At 36.6% G+C, this 18,403-nt stretch overlaps 1 protein-coding gene across 1 annotated transcript in view; it reads right to left on the reverse strand.

The window, feature by feature from the left end:
• The window catches only part of OTOGL (otogelin like), a 410,237-nt gene that overhangs the window by 254,173 nt on the left and 137,661 nt on the right, over nt 1-18,403 (reverse strand). The window contains exons 18-21 of the mRNA XM_053719241.1: nt 16,028-16,102; nt 9,776-9,828; nt 7,152-7,314; nt 6,857-6,964 (exon numbers count right to left, since the gene is read on the reverse strand). Coding sequence (XP_053575216.1) covers nt 6,857-6,964; nt 7,152-7,314; nt 9,776-9,828; nt 16,028-16,102 — 399 coding nt within the window. The remainder of the gene's footprint in view (nt 1-6,856; nt 6,965-7,151; nt 7,315-9,775; nt 9,829-16,027; nt 16,103-18,403) is intronic.

An 18,403-nucleotide genomic window follows, 5' to 3' on the forward strand; every position in this document is an offset into this window, starting at 1 on the left:
AAATAAGGAAATACCACAATACCCTGTTCTCTGATTACAGACAGAAGGGCACCGAGAACATTTGTAAAAATCCTTGGAGCTGTTGCTAGGCCAAACGGCAGAGCCACAAACTGGTAATGCTTGTCTAGGAAAGAGAATCTCAGAAACTGATAGTGATCTGGATGAATCGGAATATGCAGATATGCATCCTGTAAATCTATTGTGGACATATAATGCCCTTGCTGAACAAAAGGCAGAATAGTCCTTATAGTTACCATTTTGAATGTTGGTATCCTTACATAACGATTCAATATTTTTAGATCCAGAACTGGTCTGAAGGAATTCTCCTTCTTTGGTACAATGAAGAGATTTGAATAAAACCCCAGCCCCTGTTCTAGAACTGGAACTGGCATAATTACTCCAGCCAACTCTAGATCTGAAACACATTTCAGAAATGCTTGAGCCTTTGCTGGATTTACTGGGACACGGGAAAGAAAAAATCTATTTGCAGGAGGCCTTATCTTGAAGCCAATTCTGTACCCTTCTGAAACAATGTTTTGAATCCAAAGATTGTGAATTGAATTGATCCAAATTTGTTTGAAAAAACATAATCTGCCCCCTACCAGCTGAGCTGGAATGAGGGCCGCACCTTCATGTGGACTTGGGAGCTGGTTTTGGTTTTCTAAAAGGCTTGGACTTATTCCAGACTGGAGATGGTTTCCAAACTGATACCGCTCCTGAGGGCGAAGGATCAGGCTTTTGTTCCTTATTGTGACGAAAGGAACGAAAACGATTATTAGACCTAAATTTACCTTTAGATTTTTTATCCTGTGGTAAAAAAGTTCCTTTCCCTCCAGTAACAGTTGAGATAATAGAATCCAACTGAGAACCAAATAATTTATTACCCTGGAAAGAAAGGGAAAGCAAAGTTGACTTAGAAGACATATCAGCATTCCAAGTTTTATGCCATAAAGCTCTTCTAGCTAAAATAGCTAGAGACATATACCTGACATCAACTCTAATGATATCAAAGATGGCATCACAAATAAAGTTATTAGCATGTTGATAAAGATTAACAATGCAATGAGAGTTATGATCTGTTACTTGTTGTGCTAAAGCTTCTAACCAAAAAGTTGAAGCTGCAGCAACATCCGCTAAAGATATAGCAGGTCTAAGAAGATTACCTGAACATAAGTAAGCTTTTCTTAGAAAGGATTCAATCTTCCTATCTAAAGGATCCTTAAAGGAAGTACTATCTGCCGTAGGAATAGTAGTACGTTTAGCAAGAGTAGAGACAGCCCCATCAACCTTAGGGATTTTGTCCCAAAATTCTAATCTGTCTGATGGCACAGGATATAATTGCTTAAAACGTTTAGAAGGAGTAAATGAATTACCCAAATTGTTCCATTCCCTGGAGATTACTTCAAAAATAGCATCAGGGACAGGAAAAACTTCTGGAATAACTACAGGAGATTTAAAAACCTTATTTAAACGTTTAGATTTAGTATCAAGAGGACCAGAATCCTCTATTTCTAAAGCAATTAAAACCTCTTTAAGTAAAGAACGAATAAATTCAATTTTGAATAAATATGAAGATTTATCAGCATCAACCTCTGAGACAGAATCCTCTGAACCAGAGGAACCACTATCAGAATCAGAATGATGATGTTCATTTAAAAATTCATCTGAAAAATGAGAAGTTTTAAAAGACCTTTTACGTTTACTAGAAGGGGGAATAACAGACATAGCCTTCTTAATAGATTTAGAAACAAAATCTCTTATGTTAACAGGAACACTCTGAGTATTAGATGTTGATGGAACCACAACAGGTAATGTAACATTACTAAAGGAAATATTATCTGCATTAACAAGTTTGTCATGACATTCATTACAAACAACAGCTGGAGGAACAGATACCATAAGTTTACAACAGATACACTTAACTTTGGTAGATCCAGCACCAGGCAGCGTTTTTCCAGAAGTATCTTCTAACTCAGTGTCAATCTGGGACATCTTGCAATATGTAATAGAAAAAAACAACATATAAAGCAAAATTGATCAAATTCCTTAAATGACAGTTTCAGGAATGGGAAAAAATGCCAGTGAACAAGCTTCTAGCAACCAGAAGCAATAAATAATGAGACTTAAATAATGTGGAGACAAAAGTGACGCCCATATTTTTTAGCGCCAAAAAGACACCCACATTATTTGGCGCCTAAATGCTTTTGGCGCCAAAAATGACGCCACATCCGGAACGCCGACACTTTTGGCGCAAAAAAACGTCAAAAATGACGCAACCTCCGGCGACACGTATGATGCCGGAAACAGAAAAAACTTTTTGCGCCAAAAAAGTCAGCGCCAAGAATGACGCAATAAAATGAAGCATTTTCAGGCCCCGCGAGCCTAACAGCCCACAGGAAAAAAGTCAAATTTTAAGGTAAGAAAATAATTGATTTATTCAAATGCATTATCCCAAATATGAAACTGACTGTCTGAAATAAGGAACGTTGAACATCCTGAGTTAAGGCAAATAAATGTTTGAATACATATATTTAGAACTTTATACAAAAGTGCCCAACCATAGCTTAGAGTGTCACAAAAAATAAGACTTACTTACCCCAGGACACTCATCTACATGTAGTAGAAAGCCAAACCAGTACTGAAACGAGAATCAGTAGAGGTAATGGTATATAAGAGTATATCGTCGATCTGAAAAGGGAGGTAAGAGATGAATCTCTACGACCGATAACAGAGAACCTATGAAATAGACCTCGTAGAAGGAGATCATTGAATTCAAATAGGCAATACTCTCCTCACATCCCTCTGACATTCACTGCACGCTGAGAGGAAAACCGGGCTCCAACCTGCTGCGGAGCGCATATCAACGTAGAATCTAGCACAAACTTACTTCACCACCTCCATAGGAGGCAAAGTTTGTAAAACTGATTTGTGGGTGTGGTGAGGGGTGTATTTATAGGCATTTTGAGGTTTGGGAAACTTTGCCCCTCCTGGTAGGAATGTATATCCCATACGTCACTAGCTCATGGACTCTTGCTAATTACATGAAAGAAATAGATATTTACAAGTGAGCATATCTTTGAGCTTCTGTACTACCTGGAACTTATTGCCTTCCTAAAGATAAATTATAAATTAGGAGTTCTGAAATTCTGTACCAAGGAATGTTTGGGTTTTTTTTGACGTGTTATTAACATATGAATTACTCTTGATTAATCAGCATGTCATAAGAAGAATATACTCCATACTTGTAAGTTTGATTAGGTAGGAAATATAATACTTTTCAGGTAATATAGCTTCTGAATTGTATTCTTCCTTAATTAGGATATCAAAATTACTAGAACATCTATGAGAGTATAAGGTGAGATCACTAGAACATAAAAGTAAATAAATTGGAAGTTTGGAAGCTACGACTTTTCAGATACTATCATAACAGGGGTTTGGTGAAAAGCGTTTCTGGATTAAGGTGTACCATGCCTTTAAGGAGGCCTAGGAGAACCTAAGCAACCTTAATTGCAGTAACCTTTATATTCCCTGATTTGTGCAGTGTCCGGTTGGTGGTGAACTTCTTTATAATCTGGCATTTGTTCCTTGTTTCTGAATTCCTTGTTTCGTCTTTGGCTTTCCAACCTGACTTATGTTCTCTTGTTATTTTTATTAATGACTGAGGGATAGATTACGAGTGGAGTGCTATTTATTGCTCCCGCTCGCACGCTACTTTTGCTCGACTTCGGATCACACGTATTTCAAGTTGAAAGTAAAGTGTTTTTGCTTGCACGCTAGCCCAACACATGCAAAGAGGAAAAGTTAGAATATTGTAACAGCATTAACGTTCTCCCCCATAGACTTTAATGGAGCAAGCAAAGCAGAAAAAAATGTAATATCCACACTTGCGCACTAAAACAAAAGCCATAAGTTACCTTTTCTAATAACCCCTAAACCCCCACATAGCTCACCACAGAGTACCACACTACACTATTAACACCTAAACCTCCACACATCCCCATTACAAAATACCATATACACTATTAACCCCTAAACCGCCACAACCCCATCACAAAGAGCCCATTAACATCTAAACCCCTTAACTAGTTAACCCCACTAACACCCATAACCTAACTTAAAAAAAATAACATTACTGGCGGCGGGGGGGAAGCTACCATTACATGGAAAAAAAACATAAGCCCCTTACTCTAATAACCATAAACCACCACATAGCCCACCAAAAAGCAGCACACTACACTATTAACCTCTAAACTACCACACCCAACATCGCAAAATACCGCTCTACACTATTTACCCCTAAACCACAAGAACCGCCGTCGCAAAGCGCCGTTATACACTATTAACTCTTATGTATTTTTTAGAATAGGGTTTTTGGGGGGTGGTTCTTTTCGGGCAGCAAAAAAGCTAAATGCCCTTCTAGAGGTTTTTTTTTTAAATAGCCTTTTTTGGGGGGCGTGTTGCTTGTAGTGTAGAATGGGGTTGTGTTTTCTTTTGTGAAAAAGAGCTAAATCACTTTAGGGCAATGCCCTGCAAAAAGCCCTTCTAAGGACTATTGCTATAGTTTAGTTTAGTGTTAGAATAGGGTTTTTTTTATTTTTGGGTGTTTTTTTTAGTAGGGCTTTAGTTCTAGAATAGGCCATAACTGAGTTTTTTTTCGGTCCTTTGTTTGCTCTTATCTGTAATGGTATTTTTTTTTTTCCAAATAATGAAAGTTTTTTTTTTTTGGTTAGTTATGGGGCGTTAGGTTAGGGCTATTAGGGGGGGCTAGCTGATTAGGAGTTTTAGAGGTTAGTGTTTATTTTGGTAGTGGGTTACTTTGCAATGGGGGTTGTTGTGGTTTATAAGTTAATAGTGTAGTGGGTTACTTTGCAGTGGGGGTTGTGGCAGTTTATGGGTTAATAGTATAGTGGGGTAGATTGTGATGTAGGGGTTGTGGTGGTTTAGGGGTTAATAGTGTAGTGGGGAAGATTGTGTTGTGGGGTGTGGTGGTTTAGGGGTTAATAGAGAGGTTTAGTGAAACTGTTTTTTTCAGCCAAACTCTTTACATGACCTTTCAGGTTGAACGCAATTGCATTTACTTTCAACTTGTAATATGAGCAGACATTGAAACTCAACGCCGCCCATAGAAAATATGGGAAGCGTAAATTACAGAGAGTAATGAGTTTGCAGTAATCTAAACAGCACGCCACTTGTAATATGGATTCAAGTGTAAAAAACACTGAGATCCGTGATCACGTTTACGCTCCTCGTCCTAATGATAGTGCTCCACTTGTTATCTAGCCCTATGTAAGTGACTAAGATCCTGTATCTGACTATGATTGTTTGCTGATTTGGTATGTAATGTGTTTGTGCTGGTTTTGATTCGGACTGTTTGACTATGATTACTCAAAATACTTGCTTTGTTTCTCTGCAACTGATGTCCTCCATTCCCAAGTGAACTGCACTTCAGGTATTGATTAATTATTCTTTTTTACTTTTCTCAGTCTAGCAGTGATTCATTTGTACTTATTGGTTATTTTAGTTACCTGTGCAGCATTGCATATTCCTCTGGATTGTTTGACCAAACTTATGTTAAGGCATAAATATTATACTCAGCTCTGCACAGCTTTCCCTCAGTTTGTGTTTTGGTATTAACTAGTTTTGTTGCACCATAGGTAACTGATTAAAGCATTTCAGAGAGACTTCAGTTATCAAGTTTGGTCATAATAGTCTCCTACCCTGGTCTACTATTTAGTTACTGTATGTTTAACATTTCAGTACTTTGGTAAGTGAGGCCTCTCAGCCATTGATTCCAGCTTGTTATATTCTAGGACAAAAGTATTCAACCTGACACTGGGGAAGATGTGGGGACAGCCATAAAAAGTGTTTGCTGTTTGATACAGATACTGAAAAGTGGTCAAACAAGCACGAGTCCTACACATGTATAGAAACAATTGGTTTGACTGAACTACTGCAATAATATGGGTTTCAACTAGAATGTCCTGATTTTCAGGAGTTTGTTTGACTCCGAAGCTAAATCACTGTTGAAGCTTGCGGAATAAGAATCAGTCTGTAACCAATTGTGAAATAGAGTTTAGATGGTCAAGGGACAAAATGAAAAGAACACTCATATTTTTACTGGTTTCAATATATTTGGCAGAATCAAAGCTCTCCAGGCTTAACAAGGTTTGTAGAAGACACGCTTTCACTTGGAAAGTTAACATCTCTTACCTTATTTTCTCCTTTCCATTTCTCTCCCCCCCTTTTTAATTCTTTTTTTACTCCCCAAAAAACTGAATATTATTGATCCTATTATCAAGTCTATTAGAAATCCTTATTAAACTATATTTATATCCCTGAATGTTTTGTCTATAGGGTATATTTATTAATGTGCGAGTGGACATGATGCGATGTAGCGTATCATGTCCGCCGCACATCGACAAATGTAGACAGCATACGCTGTCAGCATTTATCATTGCACCAGCATTTCTTGTGAACTGCTGGTGCAAATCTGCCCCCTGCAGATTCACGGCCAATCGGCCACTAGCAGGGGGTGTTAATCAACCCGATCGTACAGGGGGCATCAAGCTACATATCGAGCTTGATAAATCAGCCACTATCACTTCTTAATAAAACCATTAGGAAAAAAATAAATATATATTCACAGGTGCTTATTACCATTAAGCCTTTTCTGAAAAAGAAGGATTAAAGTCCAACGAACAAACCTTATGTCTTTGCAGAATGTTACAGTTATAATACATGAAACATATACTGGAAACCAATTTTTAAACACTGAAATAATATATCAGCTACAGTATATAAAGAAAATCATACACCACAGGTTAAGGTTAATAGGTATATATACAACCTAACTTACCAAGTGTAACATGGTGTAGAGATTACTTCTCCTGACAGATACTCCCAGTCTTTCCATGTACATGGACAACTATCAGGAACATAACATTTTCCTTTGTGCTCTGCCATGCTGAAATTAAATCATAGACTAGTTATTTTAATGCCTCTGGTGTATGTGTGTGCGCATGCATGTGAGCGTATGTATGTGTGCAGGCACGCAGGCGTGTGCACGCGTGTTTGTGCATGTTTGTGTGTGTTTAAACTGAAATGAAGTAAGGCAAGTTAATCACAAATTGTAGTGTCTGATCATTACTCACCCAGGTGGACAAATGCAACCGCTCACACATGGTGGTGCTGGAACACATGTAAAGTTCATAGCCAAGTTGGCACAGGTGACTTCACAGTTAACTCCAGCTGATGGTAATCCAGGTACAGGGTTCCTACAATCAAAGTATATTTTTCCTTCTGGGCATGTGTGGCCTTCAATAAAACAACATTAAATATAATAATTAGACTCATGTAAGGTATATATGTTGTCTAGATGCAAAATAGAATCCATATAAGAAATTCAATATAACATTAAAGCTCATTGTAATATCTCAGTGAATATGTTTCATAGGAAATCAAAACTATTGGTAAAGATTTAAGAAGTACAGTAATATCTATTGATACAAGCAATTATACATATTTTTAAATCATCAGTTAAGTAAAGAAAATTACAATATACTTGTTTAATTAATGTACACATCAATCAAGAGTGGGGCAAACTGTTCTAGTCCTGCTAAGTAGTAAAATCGTATGCAATATGATTATTTTTTTAATTTATACAATCTTTACCATAGTTACCAGCCATTCCAGAAAATTGGTAAACGTCAATGAAACAAAAACTTCCATAGCACTGTCAAATCTTGTTTTTTCACATTGCTTTCACTGTCTCAGAATCTGCAGTTCATGATTAGTTTTTACCATGTGCACTAATTACTCTAGGCCTGTGTATCAAGTCAGTTTTTCTGTGCTGTATGTGTGATATTCATTTCTACTGACTCTATATGACCTCCTGCTGCCTCCTGACTTGGCTTTGGATCACAAGCACCAACACTATGGTAAATCATAAATTATTCTGTGGATCATTTTTATTAACAAATATAATTGTCTCAGCTTTAGTGAATGGGCTCCATAGAATAAGAAAGAAGCTGTGTTTTATAAAAAAAAATAGGTCTCAAACAAATGAATTAAACCCTGACTTAATCTAGGTTATGCTAGTCTTACAAATCTAAAAAGTAAACCATAAAAGTCTATGGCATGTTGGATGCTATAATATGCTGGAAATGTAAACAAACTATAAATAAGACAAGAAACAGTTTTAGAAATCAATAACATTCAGTCATTTGTTATATTTTTATGCACAAGAGTCAGATATGCAACTTTTGCATCTTTTGATTAAACATCTGCATCGGTTTCAGATTAATCTGTATTTGTCGGAATATTGCCTAATTCGTGCATTGGTACACAACCAAGTAATCAGAAAGAAGCTTACATAAATTAAAAGAATAATGAATCACGGATAGATTACAAGTGGCCTAATTAATGTTACGCTTGTGAGCGATATCAGGTTTTTGTGCACGTCAGAAATAGCGCTCGTTTTACAAGTTGAAAGTAAACATCATTGAGAGTGTGCAATCGCATTTTACGCTCGGTAGGTTAGTGCGACTGAAAACCTTGCATAAAGAGTAGTGCATTAAAACAAAAGTTGCCCTAAACACAACATAAAAACATTCAAAATGACTGTTACACTCATAGAAGACTAAATATGTGTATGTAGGTAGGTATGTGTATATATATATTTAGATGGACGTGTGTGTACAGATGAATTTAAGTTTAGCATTACAATGTTCTTCACTTACAGGATAATGTAATCTGTATTGTAAATATGTATTTCTAAATATTTCTATATACCTCTACCTGTATATCTATGCCTATAAATACATTTTTTGTGAAGAACATAGGAATGTAAAATATTGGTAATGCGCATTGGGGTTTGCGTTTTAGAGCTAACGTATTGTCAGGTTGGCGCACATAATGAATTAGTATCTTAAGGCGCATTGAGCGATAGGTGTTGTTATTTTTTTTCTTCTGCACTCTCCATTGACTTCTAGCGTGGGTCGGGTTTTGCTCACGGGCAAACATTTTACTTTCAACTTTTAAATCGAGTGCAACCTGGTGCATGCAAGCAAAAGCGGGTACCGCCCCCCATTGTTAACCCCTAAACTGCCACAACCCCAATGGCAATAAACCCCCTATTTTATAAACCCCTAAACCGCCACAACCCCATCACAATATAAACCACCTACACTATTACCCCTAAACCGCCACAACACCCATTGCAATAAACCCCTGCATTATTAACCCCTAAACAGACACAACCCCCATCGCAATAAAACCCCTACCCTTCATCGGCAGTGGTTCATTACAATGAGGTTTTGGCGGATTAGAGGTTAAAAGCATAGGGGTAAATTATGTAGGCGGTTTATAGTGATCGGGTTGTGGCAATTTAGGGGTTAATACTGGCATTTCATATGTTTTAACAAATTTCACCAACAAATGAATGTTTATGAACAAAATTTGGAAGAAACAAATGAAATGGCTTACGAAAGTCGGATTACCCAAAGGGTTTAAAATTTCAGAATGAATGCTCCATCCGGACAAATATTTCTCTGATGCACATATCTAATTTTAGTGCATACTGTGGTTATTATAGGCCTAGATTCCATTCCATGTGTTCAACTTTTCAGAAATGTTTGTGATCCAATAACCAGCTTTCAAATCGTAAGCAATCGCAACCAGTCTATTAAGCTTCAGCACGTTTTAGATGACATAAGTAAATATGAAAATATATGTTGCTTTTGCTATACATGCTTCTAAAATTATAGGCAATCCTTACCAGTCACCATTGTAGCTGCTTCTGCACATTTCATTGTTCCATTCAAACACTGGCTAGCATAAAAAGAGGAACATCTTTACTGCTGTAGAAAATTCTCACAAGTAACAAATATCATGATAAATAATATTAAAAGAAATTAATATAGAAATAAAAGTTCATTTTTATTGTGTTGTTATTGTTTAACCTATTTTATACATGGCTCTAGCATGTGCACAAACTGTATATAACAGCTTCTTATCCTAAAGGGAATGAAATGGTACAAAATAAAAAATATGTGTTTTTATATTGTAAATGAGAGACCATTTTGTGTTTACTTCTGTCTTCTGTGTTTATTGGAAATCAAACAAAAGGAAAAACTCTGCTAGAGTTAAGCTTTTTGCCCTAGTCGGCTTGAGTTTGTATTACAAGTTGCGCTAGCATTAACCCGAATAGCAGTAAAAACCTTACTTATGCTTTTGCATGTGCATGCACGTTTTCCCCATAGAAATCAATGGAGAAAAAAAGTGGGAAAGAAAACTAACACACATGATCGCGCAAACACAATAACATTTTTGCATTCCCCATAGAAGTCAATAGAGAAAAAAAATAGTTGGAAAAAAATACCCATCGTACAAACAACATCAAAAATTTTGTTTGGTCAAGGTGACTGACAGGCCCTAATCACGCAAGAGCAGGGGGCGGCATTGCACAATGATGTCGGAAAGGTTCTCAGGTTGAGAACTTTGTCTTTCCATGATTTATTAAAAGGGGTCCACAGTCCATTAATTGTGAAGTAGCTTAGTTGCTTGTTAGCTTAAGTAATATCCTCATCTCGGCTAGATGCAAAACTGTGTCTACAAGACTAAAGCTTCACTTATCTGGTGATAGTAAAATATAGATAGATGATATAGATAGATGATAGATAGATAGATAGATAGATAGATAGATAGATAGATAGATAGATAGATAGATAGACAGATAGATAGATATTAAATATTTTGTTATACTGAAAAGATTGATGTAAATGTATTTCAGCCAAACTTTCCGGATTTTTAATGGTGAGGTTAAAAAAAAAATTCTTTGGACAGAAGAGTAAGAAAATGTTGTTGCATTTTGCTCGTGTTTACAAGAAAATATTAAGCTTGTCCATTAATATTAAGCATGCGCATATTACAAGTTGAAAGTAAACGTTTTCGCTTGAGCACAATTGAACTTAACTCGCGTCTGGATAGCACAGCTTTAGGCCTCTGGTTAACTGTTACGTGAGACAAAAAAAGTTGCACATCAAACACATCAAAAATACATTTAAAAGTACATTTACACTCATTATAACACTGTCTTATAAAAATTATAAAAAAAATTGCATCAAAAAGTTATAAGGGGTCAAAGATATGAGGTTTCCTGTGTTATAAAAAAGGTCTGCAAACGGCTTTAACATAGAGATACATACAAGCACGTCTAAATACTTATATGTATATACAGGGAGTGCAGAATTATTAGGCAAGTTGTATTTTTGAGGATTAATTTTATTATTGAACAACAACCATGTTCTCAATGAACCCAAAAAACTCATTAATATCAAAGCTGAATAGTTTTGGAAGTAGTTTTTAGTTTGTTTTTAGTTATAGCTATTTTAGGGGGATATCTGTGTGTGCAGGTGACTATTACTGTGCATAATTATTAGGCAACTTAACAAAAAACAAATATATACCCATTTCAATTATTTATTTTTACCAGTGAAACCAATATAACATCTCAACATTCACAAATATACATTTCTGACATTCAAAAACAAAACAAAAACAAATCAGTGACCAATATAGCCACCTTTATTTGCAAGGAAACTCAAAAGCCTGCCATCCATGGATTCTGTCAGTGTTTTGATCTGTTCACCATCAACATTGCGTGCAGCAGCAACCACAGCCTCCCAGACACTGTTCAGAGAGGTGTACTGTTTTCCCTCCTTGTAAATCTCACATTTGATGATGGACCACAGGTTCTCAATGGGGTTCAGATCAGGTGAACCAGGAGGCCATGTCATTAGATTTTCTTCTTTTATACCCTTTCTTGCCAGCCTCGCTGTGGAGTACTTGGACGCGTGTGATGGAGCATTGTCCTGCATGAAAATCATGTTTTTCTTGAAGGATGCAGACTTCTTCCTGTACCACTGCTTGAAGAAGGTGTCTTCCAGAAACTGGCAGTAGGACTGGGAGTTGAGCTTGACTCCATCCTCAACCCGAAAAGGCCCCACAAGCTCATCTTTGATGATACCAGCCCAAACCAGTACTCCACCTCCACCTTGCTGGCGTCTGAGTCGGACTGGAGCTCTCTGCCCTTTACCAATCCAGCCACGGGCCCATCCATCTGGCCCATCAAGACTCACTCTCATTTCATCAGTCTATAAAACCTTAGAAAAATCAGTCTTGAGATATTTCTTGGCCCAGTCTTGACGTTTCAGCTTGTGTGTCTTGTTCAGTGGTGGTTGTCTTTCAGCCTTTCTTACCTTGGCCATGTCTCTGAGTATTGCACACCTTGTGCTTTTGGGCACTCCAGTGATGTTGCAGCTCTGAAATATGGCCAAACTGGTGGCAAGTGGCATCTTGGCAGCTGCACGCTTGACTTTTCTCAGTTCATGGGCAGTTATTTTGCGCCTTGGTTTTTCCACACGCTTCTTGCGACCCTGTTGACTATTTTGAATGAAACGCTTGATTGTTCGATGATCACGCTTCAGAAGCTTTGCAATTTTAAGAGTGCTGCATCCCTCTACAAGATATCTCACTATTTTTTACTTTTCTGAGCCTGTCAAGTGCTTCTTTTGACCCATTTTGCCAAAGGAAAGGAAGTTGCCTAATAATTATGCACACCTGATATAGGGTGTTGATGTCATTAGACCACACCCCTTCTCATTACAGAGATGCACATCACCTAATATGCTTAATTGGTAGTAGGCTTTCGAGCCTATACAGCTTGGTGTAAGACAACATGCATAAAGAGGATGATGTGGTCAAAATATTCATTTGCCTAATAATTCTGCACTCCCTGTATATATATATATATATATATATATATATATATATATATATATAAACAGTTGTATGCAAAGGTTTAGGCACCCCTGACAATTTCCATGATTTTCATTTATAAATAATTGGGTGTTTGGATCAGCAATTTCATTTTGATATATCAAATAACTGAAGGACACAGTAATATTTCAGTAGTGAAATGAGGTTTATTGGATGTGCAATATGCATCAAAACGAAATTAGACAGGTGCATACATTTGGGGACCTTTGTCATTTTGTTGATTTGAATACCTGTAACTACCTAGCACTGATTAATTGGAACACACAATTGGTTTGGTGAGCCCATTAAGCCTTGAACTTCATAGACAGGTGCATCCAATCATGAGAAAAGGTATTTAAGGTGACCAATTGCAAGTTGTTGTTCTCTTTGACTCTCCTCTGAATAGTGGCAACATGGGGGCTTCATATATGTCCAAATCAATTCACCAGATATTCCTCCACACCGCCAACTTCAAATGAGCACATAAATTGCTAACTCCGGATAAACAAAATATACTTTATTCAGCTACGAGTTTCTCTGTCAGCTCACCTTTTCCTCAGCATAAAGTGCCAAATAAATGAAAAATATAGTACCTACCCAAAAGCACTCTGCAATTGGAGGAAACTAGAAGGAAGCCAAGACCAGTGCTCAAATATAACAGCAGAGGAACTGAAATAGTAGCATATCGACACATAACTAACAGACAGAGGCACATAAATATATATATATATATATATATATATATATATATATATATATATATATATATATATATATACAGTCATGGCCAAAAATATTGGCACCCCTGCATTTCTGTCAGATAATGCACCACTTCACCCAGAAAATCATGTTTATTTCTTTTGTTTGTTTTGGTATGACACAAAAGAAGTGGAGAAAAAAAAACGCCAAATCTGACACATTCCATGCAAAATTCCATAAATGGACTGGACAAAATTATTGGCCCCTTCTCAAAACTGTAAGAAATAATGGCATTCCAAGTTTGTGATGCTCCTGTAATTTGTAATTAAACTCACCTGTATCAATTAACAGGTGCTGACAATATAAAAATAACACCGGCAACCAGTTAAATTCTTGAAAATTTGACTCAACCTTTCTGTTGTGTGTCTCTGTGTGCCACACTGAACATGGAGAAGAGAAAGAGCAGCAAATAATTGTTTGGGGATTTGAAAACAAAAATTGTGGCAATCTCCAGAGATCTTAATGTTCCTGTGTCCACTGTGTGCAACATTGTCAAGAAATTTATAGCCCATGGCACTGTAGCTAATCTCCCTGGACGTGGATGAAATAGAAAAATGTATTAAAATATTGGAACAAAGGATTGTTCAAATGGTGGATAAAGAACCTCGATCAACTTCCAGACAAATTCAAGCTGACCTTCAGGCACAGGGTACAAATGTGTCAGCTCACTTTATATGTCGCCATCTGAATGAAAAGGGACTTTATGGTAGGAGACACAGGAGGACCCCACTGCTGAAACAGAAACATAAAAAAGCCAGATTGTAGTTTGCCAAAACTTACCTGAGGAAGCCAAAATCCTTTAGGGAGAATTTGCTGTGGGCAGACGAAACAAAATTACAGCTTTTTGGTAAAGCCCATCATTCTACTGTTTTCAGAAAAAGAAATGAGGCTTTTAAAGAAAAGAATACAGTCCCTACAGTCAAACATGGTGGAGGTTCACTGATGTTTTGGGGTTTCTTTGCTGCTCAGACACTGGATGTCTTGACTGTGTGCATGGCATTATCAAATCTGAAGACTACCATTTAATTCTGTGGTGCAATGTAGGGCCCAGTGTCAGAAACTTGGGTCTCCGTCAGAGGTCATGGGTCTTACAGCAGGACAATGACCCAAAGCACACATCAAAAAGCACCCAGAAATAGTTTAAGACAAAGCACTAGAGAGTACTGAACTGGCCGGCAACGAGTCCAGCTCTCAATCCCATAGAGCACCTGTGGAAAGATCTCAAAACAACATTTGGGAAAAGGAACCCTTCCAATCTGAGAGACCTGGAGCAGTTGGCAAAAGAAGAGTGGTCCAAAATTCCAATAGAGAGGTGTAAGAAACTCATTGATTTCACTTATTTTTTCAAAGGGGTGTGCTACAAAATATTAAATTGAGGGTGCCAATAATTTTCTCCAGTCCATTTTTGGAGTTTTGCGTGGAATGTGTCAGATTTGGCTTTTTTTTTCTCCTCTTTTTTGTGTCATACTAATACAAACAAAAGAAATAAACATGAGAATGCCTAAACATTTGTAATTGCAACAATGTTCTGGGTGAAGTGGAGCATTATCTGACAGAAATGCAGGGGTGCCAATATTTTAGGCCATGACTGTTAAGGTATAGATATATATTTTACCCAAAAAAACGTCAGATATATATAGAAATATGTATTTAAGAATAAATAGAACATTGGAATGTGAAATATTAATATTCCATGTTGGGTTAGCGCAGTTAAGAAAATGTGATTGCCATGAGTAACTGTGTTAGGTGTTTTCCACTTGTTGCTCTCCATTGAAGTATATGGGGGAATATGTTAGCAAGGTTGCAATATTCTGCTTTCTGCATGCGATGAGTTATTGCTTGTGCGAAAACGTTTTACTTTCAACTTGTAATATGCACACTACCCGACGCACACAAAAAGCCTCCGTCTAGCGAATTTAATGCGCGAGCGAGAGCAATAAATAACGTGCCACTCGTAATCTAGCTCTAAGTAAGGAAAAACAAAAGAAAAAAAAGGGAGCAACTAGAAAAACAGCTGGTATTTCTAAAAGTAACAATGAAATCCAGTTTAAATTTCAATTCAATTATTCAATATTGGAAATACAAAAATGCGTTGTTATAATTTTGGTTATATAACTTCAGATACATTGTCCATAATATTCTATTATCGTGTATTCATAGTAATGATTTCAGGAATAAATATCAACTACTATATAAAGCTTCACTGGAAACATTTATCAGAAGTAATCTTTCTCATGAAACACTGGCTGATGATATTGTTAGGAATTACTCATTTTATTATTTTACAGAGGAACTCCTAAGGAAGACATTATTGGATCTAGAGTCTGTAAACATATTTCCGTTCTGATAGACTGAATTTATAAAAGTATTGATTATTATCATAAAGAATTAAAGTTTGCTTTACCTATATCTAACCTTCCATAGCAATAAAGAAATGTAATCAGAATCTTACCAAGAACCCGATTGTCTTAATATTATTTCACCCGGGTGGTAAATTTTTCCCTTGTAATAACATCTGCAACTTGATCTGTGAAATGAAAAGGAATTAATTAGTCAAACTGTTTGAGTGAAAAATCGAAGAAAATATTCAACACAAATTTTTATATATTTTCAACTATATAGTTATAATTATTTTTGTGACAGCTACAGTAAATCAGTCTTGTGTTAAAGGGACAGTAAAGTAAAAAAAAATCTTTCATGATTTAAATAGGGCATGTAATTTTAAACAACTTTCCAATTTACTTTTATTACCAGTTTTGCTTTGTTCTCTTGGTATTCTTAATTGAAATCTAATTCTAGGAGGTTCATGTGCTAATTTCTTAGACCTTGAAGACTGCCTCTAATTTGAAAGCATTTTGACAGTTTTTCACCACTAGAGGGCGTTAGTACATGTGTTTCATATAGATAACATTGAGCACAGGCACATGAAGCTCCTAGGAGCCAGCACTGATTGGCTAAAAATTCAAGTCTGTCAAAAGAACTGAAATAAGGGGGGAGTTTGCAGAGGCATAGATACAATATAATCACAGAGGTAAAAAGTATTTTATTACAACTGTGTTGGTTATGCGAAATTGGGGAATGGGTAATATAGGGATTATCTACCTTTTTAAACAACAAAAATTCTGGTGTTTACTGTCCCTTTAATTAAAATAGGATTTATACTTACAACAAAACAACTTATTTACAGTATATTGGAAATGGAGGACATACGGCTTCACATCACTAGGATCTAGAACATATTGGTAACATTTTAGAGTATAGACATGGCACCTAAATATAAATATGCCAGGGCATTTTTATATGGTACAAATTTGAATATGAAGGGGTCAATTTAACAAGCTCCGTATGGAGCTTGATGCCCTGTGTTTCCGGTGAGCCTTCAGGCTCGCGGTTAACAGAAGTTATGAAGCAGCGGTCTAAAGACCGCTGCTCCATAACCTGTCCACCTGCTCTGTGGCAGCGGACAGAAATCAACCCGATCTAATACGATCGGGTTGATTGACACCCCCTGCTAGCGGCCGATTGGCCATGAATCTGCAGGGGGGCGGTATTGCACCAGCAGTTTACAAGAACTGCGGGTGTAATGATAAATGCCGACAGCGTGTGCTGTCCGCATTTATCGATGTGCAGTGGACATGATACTCTACATCATATCATGTCCGCTCGCACTTACATAAATTGACCCTGAAAAAGATCATTTAGAATATATCTTGTTTTCTCGGATACTTTTGCAGTAACGTATTTGTAAAGATGGGTCAACACCAAATCAACCCAAAAAAATATATATGTGGGAAAAATATATTTTTCTATGGTTCTGTCTGTAAGCCAAATTCTACTTACAATGAAGCAAAGGCATTTTACAATGATGCAAGTTGCAAACCTTCATAAACAGATTTAGGGATATAGATAAACTGGGCAGAAAAAAATCGTTCCATGTGAATATAAGATTGTGGTAATTATTATGAATTGGCTAGGCCACTTGATGACCAGAGTTTTCTCTTACAAAATACCACTTGGTTTTAAGTTTAGGATTGGATGAAATTGTCTCTTTTCTTTGGAAATAAAATAGGTTTGAATAACAAAATTTCACCAAATCCTGATAAATGGAACTCTGGGTTCTATGGATCTTCCAGATTGTTTGCCCAATTACTAACTAACCAGAGAACAGTAAAACATTTTGCTTGGAAAACTGTCAAACTATCAATAGCAGCTTGCATGCAATGAAAGTGACTTACTTTCTATGAAACCTACTAAACCATAATCATGATAGTATCCTATATATGTTGTTATTACATGCAGCTGGTTGCAATGCTAACCACTTTTTCCTGGCATTTGCCTCTATCTGGTATAAAGTCCTTAAATCAGCCTCAAGGTAAGATAACGCTCTGAAATTAAATATCTTTCACTTTGAGTTAATCCCACATTGGTTAAACTAGGTGCCCAGTCAAGATGCAATTAGTTTCCTCCCACACAATCTGTCCCATACTAAAAACACCCTTCCTAGCACTAAGAATTACAAAATAAAATAAATAAGCATTCCTAATTGTAAATCCCTACTTAAACATCAAAAGTTCATCTCTTAATTCCAGTTAAATAAATCCTGATAGGTTATAAGATTTACAAATAAGAATCTATCTCAAAATGATTCCGTTACACTCTTCTGAATGGTAAGTCACTAATAAACATTTGGTTTCTCCTTTGAACATTGAGCCATTAACAAAAAGTCTCTAAATTACCCTTTTAGGTAAGCAAATTAGTTTTTCAAATTTTAAATCTTTTCACACTATCGGCTAGATTACGAGTTGTGCGTTAGGGTTAAAAAGCAGCG

This window comes from Bombina bombina, chromosome 6 (genome assembly GCF_027579735.1).
Source record: "Bombina bombina isolate aBomBom1 chromosome 6, aBomBom1.pri, whole genome shotgun sequence".
Taxonomy (NCBI): Eukaryota; Metazoa; Chordata; class Amphibia; order Anura; family Bombinatoridae; genus Bombina; species Bombina bombina.